Here is a 27714-nt window from a genome sequence, read left to right on the forward strand (position 1 = left end):
TGTATCTGATGTGTATCTTATGGTGCCTTCTTGCTAGAGGCGTGGTTAGCTAAGGCAATTATGTTGTGAGGAATATATTTAGACAATCTTCCTATTACGATAGAAAGGATTATGAAATAACACACAAAATGCTGGAGGAACTCAGCAAGCCAGCTATAATCAATGGAAATTAATAAACAGTTGACGTTTTGGGCCGAGACCCTTCATCAGGACTGGAACGCAAGGGAGGGGAGAAGACGCCAGACTGAAAAGGTAGGGCAAAGTGAAATAGGATAGCAGGAAGACAATAGGTGAAGCCAGGTTGGTGGGAAAGGTAATGGGCTGGAAAGGAAGAGCGGTTAGTGGACCATTAGAGAAAGAGGAGGAGGAGGGGACCCAGGTGAAGGTGATGGGCAGGTGAGAAGTGGTAAGGGATCAGAGTGGGGAACAGCAGAAGAGGGAAGGAAAAATTGGTAGTCATGCCATTTGGTTGAAGGTTACCCAGATGGAATATAAGGTGTTGCTCCTCCACCCTGAGGGCGGCCCCATGTTTGGTAGTAGATTCCCTTTTGAAGATGGCGAAAATTATGGTGAATTTTATGTCAGATGTGTAGGCTCTTGGGGTACTAGGTTAGGACAAGAGAAACTACCACTGTTAAGGTAGTGGGAAGATGGGGTGAGTGCAGATGTTCAGGAAATGGAGAAGATGCAGGTGAGAGCAGTATCAATGGTGAAGGAAGGGAAACACTGTCCTTTGAATAAGGAGGACATCTCTGGTGTCCTGGAAAGGAAAGCCTCATCCTGGCAACAGATGCAGCAGTGACGAAGGCTCTGAGAAAAGGAATAACATTTTTACAGGAGACAAGGTGGGAAGAGATATAGTCAAGATAACCATGGGATTGGTAGACTTACAGATGATGTCAGTGGACAGTTTGTTTCCAGAGATGGAAACAGAGATCGAGAAACGGGAGGGAGGTGACAGAAACGTACCAAGTGAATTTAGCAGAAGGGTGGAAGTTGGAGGCAAAGTTGGTGAAATTGATAAGTAACAAATTATGTATTTAAATAAAATATAGAAATAATGGAGAATGTGTGGAGCAGGTTAAGACCTACAAGTATCTGGGAGTACAGTTGGACGAGAAGCTAGACTGGACTGCCAACACAGATGCCTTGTGCAGGAAGGCACAGAGTCGACTGTACTTCCTTAGAAGGTTGGCGTCATTCAATGTCTGCAGTGAGATGCTGAAGATGTTCTATAGGTCAGTTGTTGAGAGCGCCCTCTTCTTTGTGGTGGCGTGTTGGGGAGGAAGCATTAAGAAGAAGGACGCCTCACGTCTTAATAAGCTGATAAGGAAGGCGGGCTCTGTCGTGGGCAAAGTACTGGAGAGTTTAACATCGGTAGCTGAGCGAAGGGCGCTGAGTAGGCTACGGTCAATTATGGAAAACCCTGAACATCCTCTACATAGCACCATCCAGAGACAGAGAAGCAGTTTCAGCGACAGGTTACTGTCGATGCAATGCTCCTCAGACAGGATGAAGAGGTCAATACTCCCCAATGCCATTAGGCTTTACAATTCAACTGCCAGGACTTAAGAACTTTTTTTAAAGCTATTATTAATGCTTTTTGAGTTAGTGATTTAGATGCATATCATATTATTACTGAGTTAAGTATTGTATGTAATGAGTTTTTGCTACAACAAGTGTATGGGACATTGGAAAAATGTTGAATTTCCCCATGGGGATGAATAAAGTATCTATCTATCTATCTATCTATCTATCTATCACTACACTGTTATAAAACCGTGTACTCATTCATAATAGTTATTGGCAGAAGAATTCATCCATTGTGTGCTGCTCTGTTCTTTTGACTGTAAGTGAATAAAAGTGCAGACACAGTGGGTAATTTTTTTCAACTAGCCTGAAATCTTTTTCTTGCATATTGCCTCTGTCTTCCAGATGAGTATGTTTTCAAGACTGATAATTGGTAGAGTAGGGTATCTAATCCCTTTCCTGCATTGCCTTTTGTCATAGCGATTCCCAAGCTACAAAGTACCCTCCAACCATGGATGAACACAGTATTTGGTTCCCCTTTTGGAGTGCAGACCTGATGTAAATTGACACAGAAACTCAGCAAGTCAGGCAGCATCTATAGAGGAGAATAAGCACGTGTTTCAGGCTGAGACTCTTCATCAGGACTGGAAAGAAATGGTAGTGAGAGAAGAGCTGTAGAGGCAGGTGTAACACTTGTCACACTTGCAGAGTTAAGTACCAGGAGGGAGATCATTGAGAAGGTCAAGGGAATCATGGAGGGAGCGATCCTTATGGGAAGGGAAAGGTGCTTCGTGGTAGGATCAATCTCTGAGATGACACTTCACATGCTAGTATGTCGGGGTCAACTACGGTATCCGGTGGCCTCTACATCAGTGAGACCTGGTGGCTTCTCATTTCAATTTGAATTCCTGTTCTCATTGTGACATCGCAAACAGGAGGAAATCTGCAGATGCTGGAAGTTCAAGCAACACACACAAAATGCTGGTGGAACGCAGCAGGCCAGGCAGCATCTATAGGAAGAAGCACAGTCGACGTCTCGTGCTGAGACCCTTCGGCAGGACTAACAGAAAAAAGAGGTAGTAAGAGATTTGAAAGTGGGAGGGTGAGGGGGAGATCTGAAATGATAGGAGAAGATGGGAGGGGGAGGGATGAAGTTAAGAGCTGGAAAGTTGATTGGCAAAAGGGATACACAGCTGGAGAAGAGAAAGGATCATGGGATGGGAAGCCTAGGGAGAAAGAAAGGGGGGGGGGGGAGCACTGGAGGAAGGGAGATGGAGAGCAGGCAAGGAGTGATTGTGAGAGGGACAGGGAGAGAAAAAAGAGAGACAGAAAAGAAGAAAAAAAGGAAAAAAAAGGATCTCCCCCTCTCTCTCTCCCCCTTGCAAATCTCTTACTATCTCTTTTTTCCATTAGTCCTGACGAAGGGTCTCGCCCCTAATCATCGACTGTGCTTCTTCCTATAGATGCTGCCTGGCCTGCTGCGTTCCACCAGCATTTTGTGTGTGTTGCTCATTGAGGAGGCTATGGGCAGACATGTCACAATGAGGTTGGGTCTGAGGAGCAACACCTCATATTCTGTCTGGTTAGCTCCAACCTGATGGCACAACCATTTTTCTAAAGCTTGGAATTACTCTACCCTCCACTTTTCTCTATTTTCCATTCTGGCTACCCTCACACCCCTTTTCCTCACCTCCCTCCTTCCTTTTACTCCAATGTCCACTGTCCTTTCCAATCAGATTTTTTCTTCTTTAGCCCTTTACCTCTACCACCTATCATTTCCCAGTTTCTTTCTTCATCCCCTCTCCCCCTGTCTCATCTCTCCTTCCCCTGCCCCCACCTTATTCCGGCTTCTGCCCCATTCCTGTCCATTCCCGATTAAGACGTTCAGCCTAAAATATCGACAGTTTACTCCTCTCCATATAGATACTGTCTGATTTGCAGATTTCCTCCAACAATTTTAGTGTTGCTCAGGATTTCCAGCATCTGCAGAATCTCCTGAGTTTGTGAACTTACACAGGTTTTTTCATTATTTTATTGAACCCCAGCATTGTGTCTTACTACATGCAGTAATGGCAAAAGTTTATCAGTTAGTGCCTTCAAAAGTCTAAATACTGTTCGAAAAAATTACACCGAGACAGCTTGGCAAAGGTTTTCTCCACAATACCATTTGACCACATTTCACTTGCAAATAAATGTCAAGGTCAGTCAACTTTAACACTACAGAATTGTAGTGAAGTGCCAGCCTAGAATTCCAACAAAGGGACGGAATACCAAAAATATAACTGACTACTTATCATGAAAGATCAGCGGCCCGCGAAGTTAGTTGTTTCTACCTTCATGGAAGCTTCTTCCTGCTGAGATTTTCTAACATATTTTTAAAAATAATTTCAGATTTCTAGGATCTCCTCCATTTTGCTTTCAGTAGAAAGATTTTTGAATGGAAATGTTGGCTCTGTATTTCTTTCCATGGGCATTGCTTGGCTTGCTGAGTGTTTTAATCATTTTTGCTATCAACCCTTTATAATTACATTTTCAGTTAGAATGTAAAAATGGAAATACTGCTGTGAACTAATGAAAATATTTAATGCTTCCTTTGTATAGTTAGTGGGTCAAGCAAATTTGCACGTGTTTGAAGATTGGTGTGGCAGCTCTGTTGATCAGCTCAGGAAAAATGTTCACTTTCCCCTCTTCCCACATGTAAGTATCGAATACATTCATGCTTGTACAGTGAAATTGGGACCAATCTTTACAGTTGTTGTTATTGCTGCAGTTTATATTTTGGGATCTCCAATGATCCTAGTGGCTGAAGGAGTTAAGAGTGCTGAAACTAGGATGAACTATCAGTTTTCTGCCGAAAATAAGGCAGAGCAGAGCTATTTACTTTTGTAACTGTGGTGATTATGTTGTATTATTTTGAAGACTTATGGAAAGGAACTTCAATGTTAAATATTTCAAGCGACGTGTGAAGTTTTTTTGAATAGCCTCTTACAGGAAGTCACATATTTGGAATGATTTTAAAGTATTGCTGAAGCTGCTAAGCTCTCAATAGGGGTTATTTTGGAATATTTTAATTAGGTTGTTAAGACAAACGAGGCTTGCTTCAACCACAGTGAGTCAGAGAGATTCATTGACAGCCTTGTCTTCCAAAGAATTCCATTAGTTGCAAGGCATTAAGTCAAGAGTACAATGTCATTCTTCTCCTCTTAACTGGATGATCCATTCCCAGCAAAGCAGCTTGCTGCTTAAATAGAACAACAAGCAGTCTGCTGGAGTTGCTGAGTGGATCGAGCGGCGTTCTGTGTGGCAGGAAAGGAGCTGTTGACGGTGCAACTCTGCATGAGGACTGGATTCTGTAGACTCCGTAACTTTTCTCCAGCAGATGCTGCTTCCCTGCTGAGCACCTTCAGCAGACTGATTATTCCAAATTCCGGCACCTGTAGTCTCTGGTGTCTCCGGCTGGATTAAACAAAAGTATACACACAGTCCACAAAATGCACTCTAGCACAAAAGACTCAAGTTCCTCTACCTAGAAAGGTGAATGAAGTATTACCAGCTCAAAGTTCCCTACTAAGTTTTTACTGTGGAAAAACCCTATCTAACATTACTGTGGTAGAACAGGGCAGAAGGTCCTCACCACCTATTTCACCAGTAATGATCATAAGACCATATAGGAGCAGAAGTCGGCCATTCAGCCCAACAAGTCTGCTCTATGATGTTTCTGAAAGAAAGTAAGCCAAGCATGAGAAAAATTCTTTCACTTCATCAAGTTATGGCCCTCTAAGTGCTCATGTTGATTCCAGCTATTACCCAAACAGTTCTAAAATGTACAGCGTAGACTTTTTTACTCAAGTGTATGTATGCTTTAATTCGTTGGAGATTGAAATTGCACTTTTGTGAGTAAAGTGTGGTCACTCCATTTTGGTAACGGTGGATCTCTTCTTGAAAATAAAATGCCCCCTTCATTGTGAAAATGGAAGAATGTCCTGTAAAGGTCAACTGAACACATTTTTAAAAAAAAGCTTGTATTTTGTGTTAGTTTTTAGTAATCTGTCACATCGGTTTATTTTCATTCCATTCAATTCCACTGCTATCTTTTATTTGCTATATTTGAGGCCACCACCATCAGTCTTTTGTAAAGCAAGAGCAAATGAAATTTGTGAGCTATTGATAGCTTTATCTGCACTTGTTTGGAAAGCAAGCATGGGTGAAGAGTACAAATGCTGAGTGGAAAGATCCACACCATCACATTGTTGTTTATATGGGGATGATAAAGGAATTGAAAACCCCTTGAGAAGAAATAAGTGTGTTTCCTGCTCCAAGGTTGTTACCTTGCATTCATATAATAAAGACAAGATGAAGAAAACACATCAGAATTAGAATTGTAAAGTCAAGCTGACCTTTAACTAATTGAGAACATGGAAGTCCGCATGTGCGAGAGATTTGAAAAATGTTTGTGCAACTAATCTGAGTAACACAAATCACTTTATTTGATTGATCTTCCTGTTTTGTGAATCTCATTACATTTACAGACCCGGACTGTGGTCAAGAGGTTGGCAGTGGCACCAAGATGGACCAACTATGGGCTCAGGATATTTGGCTATATCCATCCCTATGCAGAAAGTAAGTTAGTTTCTCTTTTGGTTCTTAACTCTGCCACCATGGGAAGGATCTTACTTCCTGAAGCCAGCATTGCTTTTCAAGTGAGCAGTGCACAACACCTATTTACTCTCTATAAAATGCAGAGAATAAATGGTTCTTAAGCAAGTGTGCACAGCAAACTGTTTGGTATCTGCTAACCTTTGAGTTCTTTAATCAACAAATTAGTAATGTAGCAAGAATGTATCGCTGTAAGTTTTTCTTGTAATGCTTTGAGTTTCCATTCAAAGTATTGCAGTGCAAAGTTTTGCTTTTTTCATTAAAATAAAATTTAAATCTTCTGATCTCTGGAAACTTTGGGAGAATACTATTTAATATGCCATGTTATAATTGAGCTATACGTATGTTTCTATTATTTTTATGAAAATGTAAATAGTCAAACTATTCTCTCTCTTTCGATTGATCCAGATCTGGTAAAACGCATTGTGAAAGGCTGATGTGCTGTGTTCATTTCATGGGTAAAACATTAGTTAAATAAAAGATAACAGTAAGATAATAAAATTATTATAATAAACTTTTTTGTTTGTATATGATTACTTCCTAACATGTGCCTGGGAGAATTATGTGAATTAAGTCTTATAAGTTTAAAAAATTAATTTAGTATACTATGAATGAATGAGAGGATGAGGAAGTAGTGTAGGGGGAGGGTTTCCGATTTCTGGATCATTGGGTTACCCCTGAACCCGAGGGGAACAATATCATTGTGAGCAGGTTTGCTTGAGCTGTTGGGGATGGTTAAAATAAGTTGACAGGGGGATGGGAACTGGAGTGATAGGGCTGAGGAAGGTGCAGTTGGTATACAAGTAGATGTAGTGTGGAGTGAGACTGTGAGGATGAACAGGAAGACGAAAGGGCAAGATTGTTGTCAGTGGGAGAAGTGAAGTGTAATGGGGGCAAAATCGAAAAGAGTGATGAACATGGGACTGCTGGTATGATATCTTAATGTATGTAGAATACGGCATAAGGTAGGTGAAACGTACCATAGTTAGAGATTGGCAGGTATGATGTTGTGGGCATCATTGCATGCCTGAAAGAAGATCATAGTTGGGAGCTTGGCATCCAAGGATACACCATGTATTGAAAGGACAGGCAGTTAGGGAGAAAGGGTTGGAATATTACAGTGGAGTAAAAGCAACTGCAGAGGCACGAGAGAGGAGATGGCCAAAGTTGATTTGAAGGGGACACTAGCAGGGATAACATCAGAACAGCAGTGGCTGGATTTTCTGGGGCAATTTGGAAAGTGCAGGATAGATCCATCCCAAAGATGAAGTGGTATACTAAAGGGAGGACGAGGCAACTGAGAGTGACAAGGAAAATCAAAGACAGCATAAAACAAAAGAGAGAGCATATAATATAGCAAAAATTAGTGGAAGGTTACAGGTTTTCAACAAGGATGTAATGTTGAGTCTTTATAAAGCACTGGTGAGGCTTCATTGGAGTATTGTGAGCAGGCTTGTGCACCTTATCTTAGAAAGGATGTGTTGAAACTGGAGAGGGCTCAAAAGAGGTTCATGAAAATGATTCCAGGTTTGAATAGCTTGTCATATGAAGAGCATCTGATGGCTCTGGGTCTTTATTTCAAAGAATTTAGAAGAATGAGGGGTGACCTTATTCATAGGTTATCAAATGGTTAAAGGCATTGATATAGTGGATGTGGAGAGGATGTTTCCTAAGGTGAGAGAATCTCAGACCAGAGGTCACAGCCTCAGAATAGAGAGGTGTCCTTTTAGAACGAGGATGAGAAGGAATTTCCAGAGAGTGGTGAATCTGTGGGATTCTTTGCTGTGGGCAGTTGTAGAGACCAATTCTTTATGTATATTTAAGAGGGAGGTTGATAAATTCTTGATTGATCAGGTCATGAAGAGATATTGGGAGAAGCAGGAGATTGGGGATGAGAAGAAAATTAGATCAAACATGACGAAATGGTGGAGCAGACTCGATGGGCCAAATGCCCTAATTCTGCTCCTATATCTTAGAGTCTTATGATGGGAAACTTTTAAAAACCAACAGAAAGCAACTTTAAAAAAAAAACACATAGAGCCAATAATATCAAAGAAGATACCAAATGTTTTTTCAGATACTATATATAAAGAGTAAAAGAGGTTTGAGTGTGGATATTGGACAGTGGAAATTGACACTGGAGAGGTAGTCATCGTCTTCATCATCATCATGTACTGTAATGTTTGACATGGTCTTATCCCTGACCATGATTGTTCTTGGCAAATTTTTCTGCAGAAGTGGTTTGTCATTGTCATATTCTGGGCAGTGTCTTTACAGGATGGGTGACCTCAGTCATTATCAATGCTCTTAAAGAGATTATCTACCTGGTGTCATTGGTGGCATAACCAGGGCTTACGATATGCACCAACTGCTCATACAACCATCCAGCGCCTGCTCCCATTGCTTCACGTGACCCTGCTGAAGGTGGCTAAGCAGGTGCTACACCCTGCCCAATGGTGACCTGCAGGCTAGTGGGGGGAAGGAGCTCCTTATACCTCCTTTAGTAGAGAAGTACAAATGGGAGACAAAGGAATGGCAAATGAATGTAATAAACATTTGGCATCAATCTTCATTGTGGACAACACTAGCAGTATGCCAGAAATTCAAAAGTGTCAGGGAGCACAAGTGAGTATAGTTGCTACTACTCAGGAGAAGGTACTTAGGAAGCTTAAAGGTCTGAAGGTAGCCAAATTATCTGGACCAGATGTACTGCACCCTAGGGTTCTGAAGGAGGTACCTGAAGAGACTGTGGAGGCATTAGTAATGATCTTTCAAGAATCACTAGATTCTGGAATGGTTTCGAAGGACTGGAAAATTGGAAGTGTCACTCTGCTCCTTTTAAGAAGGGAGGGAGGCAGAAGAAAGAAAATTATAGGCCAGTGCCTGATTTCAGTTATTGGGAAGATGTCAGAGCCCATTATTAAGCATGATGTTTTGTGGTACTTGGAGGCGCATGATAAAACAGGGTTTCATTAAGGGGAAAACTTACCTCACCAATCTGTTGGAATTGTTTGAAAAAATAACAAGCAGAATAGACAAAGAGTCAGTGTATGTTGTTTACTTGGATTTTCAGAAGGCCTTTGACAAGGTACTGCACATGAGGCTGTTTAACGAGGTAAGAGCCCAAGGTGTCACAGGAAAGATACACGCATGGATTGAAGATTGGCTGATTGACAGGAGGCAGAGTCAGGAAAAAGGGGGCTTATTCTGGTTGGCTGCAGTGACAACTGGTGTTCCGTAAGGGCCGATATTGAGACCACTTTGTGTTATATGTCCGTGATTTGGATGATGGAATAGAGGCTTTCTGGCCAAGTTTGCACATGATACAAAGATGAGTGGAGGGGCAGGTGGTGCTGAGGAAGCAGGGAGTCTGTCAAAGGACTTGGACAGATTAGGAGAATAGGCAAAGAAGTGGCAGATGGAATACAGTGTTGGGAAGTGTGTGGTTTGTACTTTGGTAGAAGGAACAAAGGCATAGACTATTTTCTAATCGGAGAAAATTCAAAATCGGGTGCAAAGGGACTTGGGAGTCCTTGTGCGAGATTCGCTAAAGGTTAACTTTCAGGTTGAGTCGGTGGTAAGGAGAGCAAATGCAATGTTAGCATTCATTTTGAGAGGACTAGAATATAAGAGCAAGGATGTGATGCGGAGGCTTTATAAAGTATTGGTCAGAACGCACTGGGAGTATTGTGAGCAGTAATGGGTCCTTTATCTAAGGGAAGATGTGCAGGCATTGGAGAGGGTCCAGAGGTGGCCAAGTCATTGAGTATATTTAAACCAGAGATAAATAAGTTCTTGCTTAGTCAGGGTGTTAAAGATTACAGGGAGCAGGAGAATGACGTTGAGAAGGATGATGGATCAACTATGATGGAATAGCAACCAAGTGGCCTAATTCTGCTCCTATGTCTTATGGTTTTATAAGTAGTCTTGGGCCATTTGTTGGTGATGGAATGCACTGTATAAGCATGTAAAGAAAGATTCACATGTATATAGCAGCTTTCATGATTGTCAAGTTCTATCATCAGGCAGGAGACTACAATGCATAAAAATAAGAGCAGTCGGATGAGAAACTGTTTCTTCCCCCAGGCCATTAGGCTTCTGAATTTTCAGCCACATCATACTTGAAATGTCCGCACTGGTTAATCTGTTCCGCACCTTACAATATTTGCACTATAGTTTGTTATTTATGTGTGATTCATCTGTAGATTTTATCCTTTCATAAGTGATCATGTGTTATGTTCTTTACATCCTGGTTCGAAGAAACGTCTGGCTTCTATACATATTATGTACGTTATACGCATGCATGTAGTTAGATGACAGTAAACTTCACTTGACTTGATACAGTCCTAACCGAGTCAATCTTTCCTTGTAACTGAGGTCCTCCAGATATGGCAACATTCTCTGTACAGTACTCTTTCAACCGTGTTTACATCTTTCCTGTAGGTAGGTGACCAAATCTGCATACAATACTCCAAATTTGGCCTCACCAATGTCTTATACAACTTCAGCATAACACCCCATTTCCTGTACTCAGTACTTAGGTTCATAAAGGCCAATGTGCCAAAAGCTTTCTTTACAACCTTATCTACCTGTGACACCACTTTCAATGAATTGTGGACCTGTATTCTCAGATCCCTTTGTTCTACCACACTCCTCGGTGCCCCACCGTTCACTGTGCAAGACCTAGCCTGATTGGTCCTACTGAAGTGCAAAACCTCGCACTTGTCTACATTAAATTCTATCTGTCATTTTCAGCCCATTTTCCCAGCTAATGCAAATCCCTTTATAAGCTATGGTAGTCTTCCTCACTTTCTGCTACACCTGTCATCTTGGTGTCATCCACAAATTTGCTGATCCAGTTAACCTCATTATCATCCAGATCATTGATACAGATGACAAAGAACAAAGGACCCAGCACCAATCCCTGCGGCACACCATTTGTCACGGGCCTCCAGTCAGAGAGGCAACCCTCTACTACCACTCTCTTGTCTTCTCCCACAAAACCAATTAACTACCGCATCCTGAATGTCGAGCAACTGAACCTTCTTGATCAGCCTCCTATGTGGGCCCTTGTCAAATGCCTTACCAAAGTCTATGCAGACAATGTCCACTGCCTTGCCATCATCCACTTTCCTGGTAACTTACTCAAAAAATTCTCTAAGATTGGTTAGATATGACCTACCGTGCACAAAGCCATGCTGACTATCCCTAATCAGTCCATGCCTATCCAAATACTTACAGTATATATCCAGTCCCTTAGAATACCTTCCAAAAACTTTCCCACAACTGATGTCAGACTCACCGGCCTATAATTTCCTGGATTCTGTTTAGAGCCTGTTTTAAACGGTGGAACACCATTGGCTATCCTCCAATCCTCTGGTACCTCTCTTGTCTCTAAGGATGTTTTAAATATCTCTGCTAGGACCCTGACAATTTCTGCACCTGCCTCTATGGGGTCCAAGGGAATGCCTTGTCAGGCCCTGGGGATTTACCACCCTGATCTGCCACAGGATAGCAAAAGCCACCTCCTCTGTAATCTGTACAAGGTCCATGTAATTGATGCCACTTTGCTTTACTTCTATAACCTCTGTATCTATTTCCCGAGTAAATGCAGATAAAATGAATGTACTTAAGATCCCCTCTCAACTGTTTTGGCTCCACATGTGGATTACCATTGTGGTCTTCCAAAGGATCAGTTTTATCCCAAGAAATCCTTTTGCTTTTACCCTGTAGAATGACTTGGGATTCTCCTTGACCTTGTCTGGTAGAGCAACTTCATGCCTTCCTTAAGCCTTCCTGATTTCTTTCATAAGTGTTCTCTTGCATTTTTATACTCCATAAGCACCTCATTTGTTCTTACTTCCCCTTATCTGCTGTGCACCTCCTTTTTTCTCTTAGCCAGGGCCTCAGTATCTCTTGAAAACCAAGGTCTCCTGCACTTGTTATCTTTACTTTTTATTCTGATAGGTACATATGAGCTTTGTACTATTAAAATTTTGTTTTTGAAGGCCTCCCATTTTCCAAGTACACCTTTGCTAGAATACAGTCTGTTCCAATCCACACCTGCCAGATCTTTTCTGATACCATCAAAATTGGCCTTTCTCCAATTTAGAATCTCAACCCATGGACCAGGCCTATCCCTTTGCATATTTACTCTGAAACTAAATGGCATTGTGGTCACTGGATAGAAAGTGTTCCCCTACACATATTTCTGTCACTTGCCCTGTCTCATTCCCTAATAGTAGATCCAGTACCGCATGTTCACTTGTTGGAATTTCTACGTACTGATGAAGGAAACGTCCCTGAGCACATCTGACAAACTCTATTCCATCTAGTCCTTTTACAGCATGAGATTCCAAATCAATATGTGGAAAGTTAATACCACCTGCAATAACAACCTTATGTTTCTTGCAACAGCCTGTGATTTCTTTACAAATTTGTTCCTCCAAATCCCAAGGCCTGTTGGATGGTCTGTGATATAGTCCCACTAATGTGGTCACTGGTCGAATTCTCTACTCTGTTCTGATAGAGGACTGCCGTGACATTTTCCCTGACTAGTAACGCCACCCGTTCTTTAATTTCTCCCCCTCTTATCACGTCTAAAATAATGGAACCCCAAAATTTTGAGCTGCCAGTCCTGCCCCTCTTGTAACCAAATCTCACTAATAGCTACAGTGTCATAATTCCAGCGGTTCATCCATGCCCTGAGCTCATCTGCCTTTCCTACAATACTACTTGCACTGAAATGTACACAGCTCAGGACACGACTTGCATCATGCTCAGCCTTTTGATCCCTGACTTTTCTGAGGTCTTAACAACCATTGGTCTCCACAAGGTCTCCACTAACTGTTCTGGCACTCTGATTCCCATCCCACTGCAACTCTGGTTGAAGCCCCACTGAGCGGCATTAACAGGTTCTTTGCTTTTATTGAAACCATTTTTCACGCTGGAAGGTTTGTCGCCTTCCTATCAACTTGATCATCCTGGCCATTTTCCTCTGACCTTTCTCATTATCAAAGCGTTTTCACCCACAAAACTGCCGCTCACTTGACGTTGTTTTTGCTTTTCGCACCATTCTCCGTAAACGCTAGAGACTGTTGTGTGTGAGAATCCCAGGAAACCATCATTGCCTGAGGTACTGAAACCACCAACAAACATTCGACGGTCAAAAGATTACATTTCTTCCCCATGGACTTCTTTATTGGGATTGCAAGACCCTGTTGGACATCAGTAACGTAGTATACTGCAAGTTCAGTTCATTAGTGAGACCGACGGCTGGGGTGCTGCATTGACTTGGTTGTGGCAAGGGCTAGTCTGTTTCAGCCACCCAGAGGAGAAGACACAGAGAATACCCACCTCTCTGTGGGGCATGCTGGAACCTGTACTGGGTTTGGAGCTAGCCTCTCGTGTCTTTGTAGCTCTCCAGTGTCCGCTCGGTGGAACAACAAGCCGGACCAGGACTGTAGACATGCCACCCGGGCTTGGGCTATATACATTTTTCTTTGTGACCCATTGCAGTTTGCCTATCGTCACAATAGGTCAACGGCAGACACTATCTCAATGATTCTCCACGCGGCTTTAGACCACCTAGACAACACAAACACCTATGTCAGGATGCTGTTCATCGTCTGTAGCTCAGCATTTAATACCATCATTCTCACAATCCTCATTGAGAAGCTGCAGAACCTGGGCCTCTGTACCTCCCTCTGCAATTGGATCCTCAACTTCCTAACTGGAAGACCACAACCTATGCGGATTGGTGATAACATATTCTTCTCACTGATGATCAGCACTGGTGTGCTTCATGGGTGTGTGCTTAGCCCACTGCTCTACTCTCTATATACCCATGACTGTGTGGCTAGGCATAGCTCAAATACCAAATATAAATTTGCTGATGATGCAACTATTGTTGGTAGAATCTCAGGTGGTGGGGACAGGTGCACAGGAGTGAGATATGCCAACTATAGTGGAGTGGTGCTGCAGCAACAACCTGACACTCAACGTCAGTAAGACGAAAGAGCTGATTGGGGCTTCAGGAAGGGTAAGACGAAGGAACACATACCAATCCTCATAGAGGGATCAGAAATTGAGAGAGTGAACAGCTTCAAGTTCCTGGGTGTCAAGATCTCTGAGGATCTAACCTCGATGTAGTTAAAAAGAAGGCAAGACAATGGCTATACTTTATTAGGAGTTTGAAGAAACTTGGCATGTCAAGAAATACACTCAAAACCTTCTATAGTTGTACTGTGGAGAGCATTCTGATAGGCTGCATCACTGTCTGGTATGGAGGGGCTACTGCACAGGACTGAAAGAAGGTTGTAAATCTAGTCAACTCCATCTTTGGCACTAGCCTACAAAGTACCCAGGACATCTTTAGGGAGCGGTGTCTCAGAAAGGCAGCATCCATTATTAAAGACCTCCAGCACCCAGGGCATGCCCTTTTCTCACTGTTACCATCAGATAGGAGATACAGAAGCCTGAAGGCACACACTCAATAATTCAGGAACAGCTTCTTCCCCTCTGCCATCCAATTCCTAAATGGACATTGAATCTTTGGACAATACCTCACTTTTTAAAAAAAAATACAATATTTCTGTTTTTGCACATTTTCAATCTATTCAATTTATGCAATTGATGTACTTGTTTATTTATTACTATTTTTCTTCTCTCTGCTAGATTATATATTGTATTGAACTGCTGCTGCTAAGTTAACAAATTTCACGTCACATGCCAGTGATAATAAACCTGATTCAGATTCTGATGTTTTCTGAAATTGTAGTCGTTTGTGCTACGTGATGTTGGTAATGCGTGTTGCACCTTAGCCATGGAGGAATGCTGATTTGTTTGGCTATATTCACATTTGGTTGAGTGATAGTTACATTTGAACTTGAACATGATTCTGATATTTGATCTGAACAACAACTGAACCTCTTGACCATGTCTGCATGCTTTTTTGCATTGAGCTGCTGCCATGCAATTGACTAATTAGATATTTGCATCAACAAGTAAATGTAGAGATGTACCTAAGAAAGTGGCCATTATTAATATTGATGCATGTGTTGACATTTTGAGGAGATCCCTGCTATTATAGGTGTGAAGGAAGAGTAATGGATTACTTTTGATATTGTTATGTACCCCGTAACTGGGTCACTTACCAGCAAAGATAGAGAGGTCCGTTGAAGTCTGATGGTACTATTTTTAACAGTATTTATTGATAAAAATGCACAAAAATAGTATCAATGTAACCATACAGATAATATACGTCGTCAATACTAAATCTAAAAGCGCGGGTATAATAATAATCAATAAGAAATAACTCTATCGTTGTCTAGGGGATAATGTATTGTCCGATGGAAATATAAAAGTCACTCAAGTTCATTCAAGCTGCAGCTTTTGGTTGGAGAGAGAGACGGATTAAAACTTGCCCATTCCTTTTATGATGTCAATCCTTCCAGAGTCGTTGGGGGCCGAGTTCTCCTTTGTTGTTAGCTAAAGCCGTTCTTCTGTGGCAAGGCTCACCAATTCCGAGGTAAATGGAAAAGGACGCACGTGGCTTTCCACCGGCTTTTGCTATTACGCTGTTACAGGATTTCTAGCGTTTCTTCTGGTGCGTCTGAGGGGCTGTTCCCACAGACCCTCTTTTATCCCCACTCATGGGGTCTCAGATGTCAATCAGGGTGGAATGATGCCATCCCCCCAACCAGCCCATGTCGCCCGAGGGCTTCCACAAAGCACAGTATTCAATACACAATTCCGTCTCCAAGAGACAATGGCCGTTTCCCATTGCTTTGTATCGCCGATGGGCCAAACATTCCAAACGTCTCTCTCTCATTTCCTGGGTCTCCTGACCTGAATTAATAGCGATCTTGCAATTCTCAAAAAGGAGGGGGCACAGGCGTAACAATATTGAGTAATTATTATTATACAGGTAATTACAGTCCATTTGTGCTAGGAGATTAACACAAAGAGCAAACGATGTAACATTTCGTTGGTCTGTTCTTGTTCTAATATATTGCCCAGCAAATGCTACTTCTGACAATGCAACGCTCCCTTGTTGCTGCACTAATTTAAAAAAAAAGACTAAACATTTTTTCTGCTTAAAAGCAAAGTTGCACCTGACTGGGCTAAACTATTCCTCCTGTAATAAGCCAAATGATATATACAGTGGAATACAAAAGTTTGTGCACCCCTGGTGAAAATTTCTGTTACTGTGAATAGTTAAATGAGTAGAAGATGAACTGATCTCCAAAAATCATAAAGTTAAAGATGAAACATTCTTTTCAACATTTTAAGCAAGATTAGTGTATTACTTTTGTTTTGTACAATTGCAGAGTGGAAAAAAAGGAAAGGAGCACCATGCAAAAGTTTGGGTACCCCAAGAGATTTGAGCTCTCAGATAACTTTTACCAAGGGCTCAGACCTTAATTAGCTTGTTAGGGCTATGGCTTGTTCACAGTCATCGTTAGGAAAGGCCAAGTGATGCAAATTTCAAAGCTTTATAAATACCCTGACTCCTCAAATCTTGTCTCAACAATCAGCAGCCATGGGCTCCTCTAATCAGCTGCCTAGCACTCTGAAAATTAAAATAAATAATGCCCACAAAGCAGAAGGCTATAAGAAGATAGCAAAGCGTTTTCAGGTAGCCGTTTCCTTAGTTGGTAATGTAATTAAGAAATGGCAGTTAACAGGAACAGTGGAGGTCAAGTTGATGTCTGGAAGACCAAGAAAACTTTCCGAGAGAACTGCTTGTAGGATTGCTAGAAAGGCAAATCAAAACCCCCGTTTGACTGCAAAAGACCTTCAGGAAGATTTAGCAGACTCTGAAGTGGTGGTGCACTGTTCTACTGTGCAGTGACACCTGCACAAATATGACCTTCATGGAAGCATCATCAGAAGAAAATCTTCCCTGCATCCTCACCACAAAATTCAGCATCAGAAGTTTGCAAAGGAACTTCTAAACACGCATAATACATTTTGGAAACAAGTCCTGTGGACTGATGAAGTTAAAATAGAACTTTTTGGCCGCCATGAGCAAAGGTATGTTTGGAGAAAAAAGAGTGCAGAATTTCATGAAAAAACACCTCTCCAACTGTTAAGCATGGGGGTGGAATCGATCGTGCTTTGGGCTTGTGTTGCAGCCAGTGGCACGGGGAACATTTCACTGGTAGAGAGAAGAATTAATTCAATTAAATACCACCAAATTCTGGAAGCAAACATCACACCATCTGTAAAAAAAAAGCTGAAGATGAAAAGAGGCTGGTTTTTACAACAGGATAATGATCCTAAACACACCTCAAAATCCACAATGAACTACCTCAAGAGGCGCAAGCTGAAGGTTTTACCACGGCCCTCTGTATAGGTAAGTGTATGGATATGAAAATTGGCATGGCAGGGAAATGGTTAACAATTAGGAATTTGTGGGCCTGTTATGTTTTTGAGTGGATTGATCCTTGATAATAGATAAGGGAGAACAATATATGACTCTAGTCTACCAGATAAAACAACTTGCTGATTTGTGTAAAAGTAATTAATCACCTTGTCTCTAAAGAATGTTTTCTTTACGTTGTTTGGTTGTAAGATTAATAGGATGCATTGACACCGAGGGGCAAAGGTCGGTTGTTACAGATTACCTGATACGTGGCACTTGCAGGTATGGAGGATGTATGTTGGCTTTATATGTGGCCAGGACTTGGATTGGCCCAAGTTAGGGTCGTGTAAGAGTTGGATTGGATGCCTAGCCCCTTCCAGCTGGACTGGGAGGTGGCGATAGTGCTATAAGGGTGGGAAAGTTCTTTCCTGGGCAGACCACTCGCCTGGGTCCCAACTTCGGGCTGAGCAGCTGAACCGGTGCCAAGGACCTCTGCCCTAGCCAGTCCACGGTCGATCACCTGCCTCAAGGACCACTCAGACATTGCTGAGTATATTCGGCGGTGTAGACTACTCGGGGTTGCTCATGTTAGCGCTACCTATTAGTGGTGTAGATAGTGTACAATATAAAGCATTTTCGCAACTCTCTATTTCTCTTCTCTGTATTAACAATAAAGTGAGTCCCAGAGGAACTACCGAGTCTGGGTCCATTTGTTCAAGCGAAACCAAATAGTTGCAGCATCCACCCGTTACGGTTATTCTTTTTGGTATCAGTTTTGTGGAACACCCTCACAGTCCCCTGACCTAAATATCATCAAAAATCTGTGGCTAGACCTCAGAAGAACAGTGCATGCAAGACAGCCCAAGAATTTCACAGAACTAGAAGCCTTTTGCAAAGAAGTTCCCCCAAACAAGAATTGAAAGACTCTTAGCGGGCTACAGAAAGCGTTTACAAGCTGTGATACTTGCCAAAATGGGTGTTACTAAGTACTGACCATGCAGGGTGCCCAAACTTTTGCTTCGGGCCCTTTTCCTTTTTTGTTATTTTGAAACTGTAAAAGATGGAAATAAAAAAAAGAAATCTTGCTTAAAATATTAAAGAAATGTGTCATCTTTTAATTTATGCCTTTTGGAAATCAGGTCATCTTTTACTCGCTTAGCTATTCACAGTAACAGAAATTTTGACCAGGGGTGCCCAAACATTTGCATGCCACTGTACAGGTCAGTTTTTGCAAAAGACAATTAAGTATACCAATAATCCTTGAGTGTTGTGTGGTACATTATGGCAGGATGTAAGACTGAATATTATTTACTACACAGTTAATTCCAGCCTCAGCTCTATGGCCAAAGATCCAAGGATGAAGGGTAGGTATTCTCTGCAGGAAAGGAAATGGGACAATTGAAATGCCAAGGTACTTTTTGTGTACATCCTTATAATCAGTAGACAAGTGGAATTGTCAAAGTCTAAGGAATACACCATGCCTAATATGATTCATGAGTGCATGCACTTTCTGCTGTGGTTTTAGGCCTCATGACCATCCTGGTCACAAGTTTGTTATGTTTGGTGTTCCATTCTTCATGAAGGCAATAGTTTCCTCGCTTTCCATAAGAGCATAAGATATAGTGGCAGAATTAGGAAATTCAGCCCATCAAGTCATCTTCTATATTGTTTCTAGAGGCAAACAATCTAACATACACTTAATTATTTATATTCTTAATTAATATGTCAAACAAAGAACTGGATCGTCAGAGGGTCAGTTGTGTGCTTGAGGTAATCCCTAGCACAAAGGTAAATCTAAGTTCTTTAACGTTCTGTTTTTCAGGTGAGTTTCAGTTTGCTGTGGCTTCTGATGATAACTCAGAGTTTTGGCTAAGTACAGATGACAGCCCATCAAATGTCACACTAATGGCTGGAGTTGGAAAGGTATGATTTTAGCTTGTGCTCCTGGGCCTGGATTAAGTGCTTGATTAACTGAAGGCACAATGATGTTGAGATGCCTCCTGTTGTTTCTCGTATTTCGTCAGCACACATCGGGGAGTCATAATCATGCTCGGTTCATTGGTAGGGGAGAAGTAAGCTCAATTGCTGAGAAGTGAGATTGTTAAGGAAACCTGAGTAGAAGTGGGGCCTGTGCCCATTAGAGTCAATGGAAGTCATTGAGTAATATTTGCTCAGAATTTGGTCATTAGAATGACCAGCCGAAGAGAACCCTCTTGCTGCTGGTTTCAATGCTGATAGGTGCTGCTCATTTCCTGTCATAATTGGCAGCAAGTAGAAGCATTCACTTAAGAATGAAACCTCAGAAGTAAGTGTGTATGACTCATAACTAGCATTTAGCTTCTGGATTAGCAAATGCATCTCTGGAGGCACCAGTGGGCAACCTGAAAAGGAGAAAAGATATTTTGTACTCTCAACGGTAGATAGGAAGCTTTCCAACAATGTGGTTGAGTGCCTTTAGCTTCAATATACAACTGATACTTAGCACTGGGGATGTGGCTATGGGTCCTGAGTTCACAATTCTGCTACTCTCTCTCGCAGGACTTGTACCTCTGCCAATCCACTTTTGCTATTGTTAGTCAAACTTGCTGCCATTTAAGGCAAGAAGGTGGAATCCAAATTCTCATCCCAGAGCAGGTCAGAGTCCTGCAATACGTCCATCTGTAACCATGGGAATTCAATCACCACTTAGAGCTGCTGATAGAGCACTCTGCAGAAGCAGTGAAATAATGCAAAAATGCACAAAAAAATTAATGGACAGCTTGAGCATGATTAGCTTAAGTTGGTGTGATCAGTGTCTTTGCAGGTTCTTTAAATGGGTAGAAGACTAAAAGTGAGGAAGTTGGTGGTTGAGGGTGATATTCTGTGATTAGAATTTAGGAAAAGTGACGATGAATTGCACAAAGAGGGTAAAATGGACCCGAAGTGGAATTGTACCATTCAGAGAGAATGTTCATTGAAATCACAGCCAGATTAGCTGGTTATACAGTAGATCTCTGTAAAGGACTTGTCAATTAGTAGCCGAGATTTGCACCTTGCCACACTTCAAAAGTCTCCAACAAACCTTTCTGCACAGAGAGTGGTGGGTGCTTGGAATGCACTGTGAGCGACGGTGGTGGAGGCAGATACAATAGGGTCTTTTAAGGTGCTCTTAGATGGGTACTTGGAGCTTAGAAAAATTGAGGGCAATGCAGTAGGGAAATTCTAGGCAGCTTCTAGAGTAGGTTACATGGTCAGCACAACACTGTGGGCTGAAGGGCCTGTAATGTGCTGTAGATTTTTATGTTCTATTTTGTTCTATGTTCTAAACCTGTGTGTAATTATGACTGACTTTGAAGCAGGTTTCTTGTCTGTGGTTAACATGCTTTGGATGGATGTAGCAGAATAGATATCAAAGCAGTGCGGCACAGGGACTGACGTCACCAATGCCCACACTTCCACCACACACAATCCTGCACTGACTGACTTAATGGACACTTAAACTTTGTGCGCTCAGGATTTTTAAATGTTTTGCTGTCCAGATCAGTGATAGGAAGTGCTATTTCTTCACCTTTAGCTCTTCCTATAATGCCTCCTGTATAGTTTTCTGTACAAAACTGCACAAAGAAAAATATTAAGAGGAACCTGCATTCTCAACAATATACAGCAAAGTAAGCATAGCTGTCCAGCAGGCGGACAAAATTACATAGCAGTTACAACATTTAATTGCTTTTTGGAGTATGGCAATATAAGCTGAAAAGTACAATGCAAACTGCATTTTTGGTCAAAAATAGCAAGTAGCAACATGAGTGAAATATGAAGTTCTTTGAAGTTAATTATGGATTAGTAAGTATGCTGATGATACTAAGGTAGGAAGTGTTGTGGATAATGAGGTGGGTTTTCAAAGCTTGCAGGGAGATTTATGCCGGTTAGAAGAATGGGCTGAACGTTGGCAGATGGAGTTTAATGCTGAGAAGTGTGAGGTTCTACATTTTGGCAGGAATAATCCAAATAGAACATACAGGGTAAATGGTAGGGCATTGAGGAATGCAGTGGAACAGAGAGATCTAGGAATAACAGTGCATAGTTCCCTGAAGGTGGAGTCTCATGTAGATAGAGTGGTGAAGAAGGCTTTTGGAACGCTGGCCTTTATAAATCAGAGCATTGAGTACAGAAGTTGGGATGTAATGTTAAAATTGTACAAGGCATTGGTAAGGCCAAATTTGGAATATTGTGTACAGTTCTGGTCACCGAATTATAGGAAAGATATCAATAAATTAGAGAGAGTGCAGAGACGATTTACTAGGATGTTACCTGGGTTTCAGCACTTAAGTTACAGAGAAAGGTTGAACAAGTTAGGTCTCTATTCATTGGAGCGTAGAAGGTTGAGGGGGGATTTGATCGAGGTATTTAAAATGTTGAGAGGGATAGATAAGAGTTGACGTGAATAGACTGTTTCCATTGAGAGTAGGGGAGATTCAAACGAGAGGACATGATTTGAGAGTTAGGGGGCAAAAGTTTAAGGGAAACACGAGGGGGTATTTCTTTACTCAGAGAGTGATAGCTGTGTGGAATGAGCTTCCTGTAGAAGTAGTAGAGGCCAATTCAGTTGTGTCATTTAAGGTAAAATTGGATAGGTATATGGACAGGAAAGGAGTGGAGGGTTATGGGCTGAGTGCGGGTTGGTGGGACTAGGTGAGATTAAGAGTTCGGCACGGACTAGGAGGGCCGGAATGGCCTGTTTCCATGCTGTGATTGTTATATGGTTATATGGTTAATGAGATATTTTTAAATTAATGGCAACACACACAAAATGTGCAGGTCAGTCAGCATCTATGGAAATGAATAAAGAGGTGACGTTTTGGGTCTAGACTCTCCTTCAGGACTGAGAAGGAAGAGGGAAGGTGCCAGAATAAACCGGTGGGAGGTGAAAGAGGCTAGCTAGAAGGTGATAGGTGAAGCCAGGTTGGTGGGAAAGGTCAGGGGCTGGAGAAGGAAGAATCTGGTTGGAGAGGAGAGTGAACAGTAGGGGAAAGGGAAGGAGGAGGGGACCTGGAGGAAGTAATAGGCAGGTGAGAAGAATTGTGAAAGGTCAGAGTGGGGTTTAGAGGGGATGGGGGGGGGGGGGGGAATTTGTTCACCGGAAGAAAATTGATATTGATGCCATCAGGTTGGAGGTACCTAGATGGAATATAAAGTGTTGCTCCTCCACCCTGAGGGAGGCCTCATCTTGGCATTAGAGGCGGCTGCAGACCGACATGTCAGAACGGGAATGGGAATTGGAGTTAAACTGTTGGGTCACTGGGAAGTACCACTGTTTTGGTCCCCCAGTTTACAAATGGGCCAATATAGAGGAGGCTGCATCAAAAGCACTGGACATAATAGACAACCCCAGCAGATTCACCGGTGAAGAGTTGCCTCGTCTGGAAGGACTGTTTGGAGGCCTGAATGGAGGTGAGGGAGGAGGTAAATGGGTAGGTGTAGCACTTAGGCTGCTTGTAGGTATAAGTGCCAGGAAGGAGATTAGTAGGGAGAGACAAATGGGAGTTGCAGAGGGAATGATTCCTGTGGAAAGTGGGATGGGGGAGGTAAAGGTATATTTAGGTAAAAGTATATTTGGAGATGACAGAAGTTGCGGAGGATATTGCGTTGGATGTAGAGGCCGATGGGATGGTAGGTAAGGGCAAGAGAGGCTCCGTCAGGAAGATGGGCTACGGGAAATGGAGGAGATGCAGGTGAGGTCCAATTAATAGTAGAAGGAGGGAAATTCCATTTTTTAAAGAAAGAGGACATCTCTGATGTCCTGCAATAGAAAGCCGTATCCTGGAACATATGCGGCGGAGGCAAAGTCACTGAGAAAAGGGAATAGCATTTTTACAGGAGATAGGCTGGGAAGAAGTATAGTCAAGATAAGGTTTTAATTAATGTTGGAGCAGAAGAATTGGTGCTGGGGTTGTACAGAAAAGGAGGCAAGGGATACATAGATGTAGATTGTGCAGTCTTATAACCTGCCTTACTGTTCAGGGCAACAGGAGCATCATCCGATCAGGAAGCTTTATGTAGAATTAGATTCAGTGGAAAAGCATGATCAATCAAACATAAACAGCAAAAATCTTAAGTATTTTCCACATTGTGATGTTGGGAGTTTTGTTTTGGACCTTCTAAGTTTGTTAGTTTGCCAACTTCGTTACAGTTCACTATCGGAAAGTAGAATTTTTTTTAACACCCCACACATATGTGGATGAATTTTATCTGAGGCAAGAATTTCATGAAACATTAAAATAATGTTAACATGCTTCTGATTTCCAACTTAGACCGGTAAAGAGTGGACGGCCCCAGGAGAATTTGGAAAATTTCGAAGTCAAATCTCCAAGCCTGTACTGTAGGTATTATTTTTCAAATTTTTTATATTATTTCTGTTTAATATTATCTAATTCCCAGAGACAATACTACTGCAGTTTTATTTGAAATATTGTCCTTTCACAGACTGAATTTTTAAAATATTACTTAAGTTTTTCATCATTGAAATAGTGAAAGAAATTATTAGTTATTGCCTGCACAAGTTAACTTACAGTAATAGAACAAGTAAAAGAATAAGTTGTAAAGTGGTCAGACTTTATTAAATAAAACAAGTTATGATTGATGTTTATGATTATTAATTCAAAATAATATTTTTAATCATTTAAAATATTCCAATAGAGAATTGTTTGTTATCTGCATATGAGTATGGAATTTGTAAGACAAGCTTTTCATAAGGGAGGCTCTGACCATTGTTCATTGTATTATCTGTTTTTAAAATATATGCATTATTGAAGTTAACACCCTGGAGGGTGGTTATTGTAGAATTCAGTGTGAACAATGAGCATTCCTCAACTGTGGCAAGAACCAAACAAAGTTGCCATCTATAATGCAAAGTATGTTTATAATCTGACCCACCTGAAGTAAAGAAATTGAGAAATACATTCAAACATTGGTGAAGTGTTGGTACATTAAGTTGGTAGCTAATATAGACACTGGATTTGTCAGGAAGTTGTAAATGCTGGGAATGTACTGGAGAAAAAGAAAAGCTTTGGAAGTATTCAATAATCTAAATTTTAGATAACATTAATAAGTAGAAAAGTCACAAATTTTATCAAAGAACAGAGCATGACATTTAAGCCGGTCATATTCAGTAATTTAGAAACTTACAGGATCTTCAGTAACTTGTAGCTTGGCTGAGCTATATATGCATTTGTTTCTTTTAATGTTTAAGTATATTTTGGCATCAGGGTTTCCTGTTTAATTTTAGTTTTTTTGGTTGTTATATTCTCAACTATTTTTGAACTAAAAGAGAAATGGAAAAACTTTAGAGAAAATGTGAAGCAACAATAAAGGTCGAGAAATAAATAATCAATGGATCTAGAACAGAGTGTAATGAGTGAAATCAAGTATGTTGTAATGGGGTGTTTGTATACATGTCAGCTGTGCGCTCATGAGGTGATAAGCTTTCTGGTGTATAGAAAAAGTAAGGAAGTTTTGAAGTTACAAATGGTTGTTTGTGTGGAGTATATCAGGGAGCTCACCCTGAACTGACTCATAATTTATAATCTGACCCACCTGAAGTATAGAAATTGGAAAAATACATTCAAACACTGATGAAGTGTTGGTACATTAAGTTGGTAGCTAATATAGACACTGGGTTTGTCAGAGGAAGTTGTAAATGCCTCATAGGTTGCAATAGAGTTGAAACAAACACCATGTTATGCCTTACTAAAAATATCAGCAGTTGATTATAAGTAATTAACATATACTGTACTGCTCAGAATGGGTATATCCTTGAAGGCATCTTTGTATTGGTTTTCCAGTTTGAATGTAAATGTTTTTTAATTTTCTGCAGGTTGTCATCCTCCAGGAAATATTACTTTGAGATACTCCATAAGCAAAACAGCCAGGGAACAGATCACGTAGAAGTTTCTGTAAGTTTTTGTCTTAACAAAAATCAGGTGTAATTGTTTTTGTATTATGTGCAAAACTAATGCAGTACAATTTGTAAAAGTAATGTGAATTTGAAATTTTGATATTGTTAGATTGTACAGTAATGAAAGTTCATGTGCCTATTCCTGGTTGACTCTTTCTTTTAACCCCTGTATACTTTAGAGTTTGACCCCCAATTTATTGGATTCAGTAATTCACTTCACATATGAAAGGTCAATGTCTGGGCATTTATTGTGCTCTGTCTGCTGTATATATGCAGGTGCTGATTGTGCTGTTTGGAAGTGTGCATTGAGCTGATTATAGTGGGAATAAATTGTTCTCATCTGTCTTTCTTGTATTTATGCCTTTGTCATCTCCTGTTTATAGAATTGTTGAGGGTAGAGAGCGCTTTATAGAAAGGTTTATTTAATTGGCATCCCACTTTCCAGATGAATTAATGGCCTATTCCCTTCTATCTTTAATCCCTTTCCTCGTTCTTAATCTCACTTAATCTCATTGCCACTTATATTTATCATCTGGGCTTTTAATTGCTTGGGTTGTATGTTTGGCGTTCTCACCTTAAACCTCTCCACTACCATTGATCGCTGTGAACGTGTGAAGTTCAAGCAGAAACCAGAATAGGCCACTGAGTGATGCAGAAGGGCTCTGACATTTAATAAAACTATTGCTTTATAATACTCTTTACTAGCCCACAATTTGGTCTCTTAACCTAATATCTTGATATTTTAGTTGGCTTGGTATCAAAGTTTGTTTAAGTATTAATTACAAAGCATCTAGGAGCCCTTCTGCTATATTAAGGATGCATTTAAAACGTGAGCGCTTTGAGTTTGGAAGTTTAAGATTATTGATTTGCAGGATATATCGTCACTGATTTTACATCCTGGTTTCAGAAAGTACTTGATAACTTCGGAAACTTGAGCTATGATAGGGGTTTGATGGTGATCATTTCAAAGGTTTGCATCTGTTGGCTCTGGAGGCATATTTCCTCCTCCACCTTTGAACAGAGACAGTATTATTTCTTGCGTGACACACGACCACTCGTGTTACAAGAGTGTTAGAACCATATAAATGTTTCTCTCTTTTGGCCTGTTAATAAAATGTGCTATGTGAGTTTCACCGTTATTTGAGGCTGGAATATTTTTAGAAGCAGGAGGAGATTATTGGTCCCTATGGGTCCCTACAGCATGCTCTACTATTCAGTTAAAGCCAGGGGAAACATCAGTTCCATGTCTCCCTCTTAGACTCTTTAAGAGTCTTGTAGTTTTAAGTGAGTTCATATCCTTAACAAAGAGATTGCAGGTTTAGTCTGCCTAACTTCGCCTCATATGACAAATCCACCATTTTCCTGAACTTACAGTAATTGCTGTCCCCCCCCACCGTTCCCCATTCCAATTTACCCCTCTCACCTCATCTCCTTACCTGCATATCACCTCCCTCTGGTGCTCCTCCCCTTTCCCTTTCTTCCATCCTATCAGATTCCCCCTTCTCCAACCCTTCAGCTCTTTCACCAATCAACTTCTCAGCTCCTTACTTCTCCCCCCCCACCCCCCAACCACAGTCTTACTCAGACATCTCATCTCTTTTTCTCCAGTCCTGATGAAGGGTCTCGGCCCTAAAAGTTGACGGTTTGCTCTTTTCTATAGATGCTGCGTGGGCTGCTGAGTTCCTCCAGCATTTCGATTTCCAGCATCTGCAGATTTTCTTTTGTTTGTGACAAATACACCATCCCCGAAATCAAGCTGAGGAATGATAGGAAGTCTTGCAAAGGGAGCAGATTCAACAAATGCCAAATGTTTGGGTTATATTGCTGTATTTTCAGTTGATATCCATCATTTTGCAGGCTCTTTCTGTGCTATGGCAGGCAAGTTAAGATGGGACTGATTGGCCGTTCTGTGGGTATTGTAGACAGAGAGTGTTTTCTGTGATGATGACAGGGTGCGGCAGGGAATTCAATAGCTTGTCACCTCATTGTCTTCCGTATTTGCTTGAATCGTAGAGAAAATCTGCAAGGAGAGTTGGGACGTGATGTCTTGATTCAGAACATTTGTCTGACTTTGTGGAGCATCTTGGGACTTGCGCTTGTTCTGCCTAGACAGACTCTGAAGCGGGAGCCTATCATTCTGTCTGAGGAAAACCATCGTAAACAGTAATCACTATGTTCTGATTTCGGGTCGATCTCAAACGGTGAAAGATCATCTAAGTATCAGTGC

At 41.3% G+C, this 27714-nt stretch overlaps 1 protein-coding gene across 1 annotated transcript in view; it reads left to right on the plus strand.

The window, feature by feature from the left end:
• b4galnt3b (beta-1,4-N-acetyl-galactosaminyl transferase 3b) overlaps positions 1 to 27714 on the plus strand; it is a 168048-nt gene that overhangs the window by 88704 nt on the left and 51630 nt on the right. Inside the window, exons 3-7 of the mRNA XM_073059369.1 lie at positions 4132 to 4227; positions 6060 to 6150; positions 19377 to 19477; positions 23845 to 23912; positions 25407 to 25485. Coding sequence (XP_072915470.1) covers positions 4132 to 4227; positions 6060 to 6150; positions 19377 to 19477; positions 23845 to 23912; positions 25407 to 25485 — 435 coding nt within the window. The remainder of the gene's footprint in view (positions 1 to 4131; positions 4228 to 6059; positions 6151 to 19376; positions 19478 to 23844; positions 23913 to 25406; positions 25486 to 27714) is intronic.

This window comes from Hemitrygon akajei, chromosome 10 (assembly GCF_048418815.1).
Source record: "Hemitrygon akajei chromosome 10, sHemAka1.3, whole genome shotgun sequence".
NCBI classification, from domain to species: domain Eukaryota; kingdom Metazoa; phylum Chordata; class Chondrichthyes; order Myliobatiformes; family Dasyatidae; genus Hemitrygon; species Hemitrygon akajei.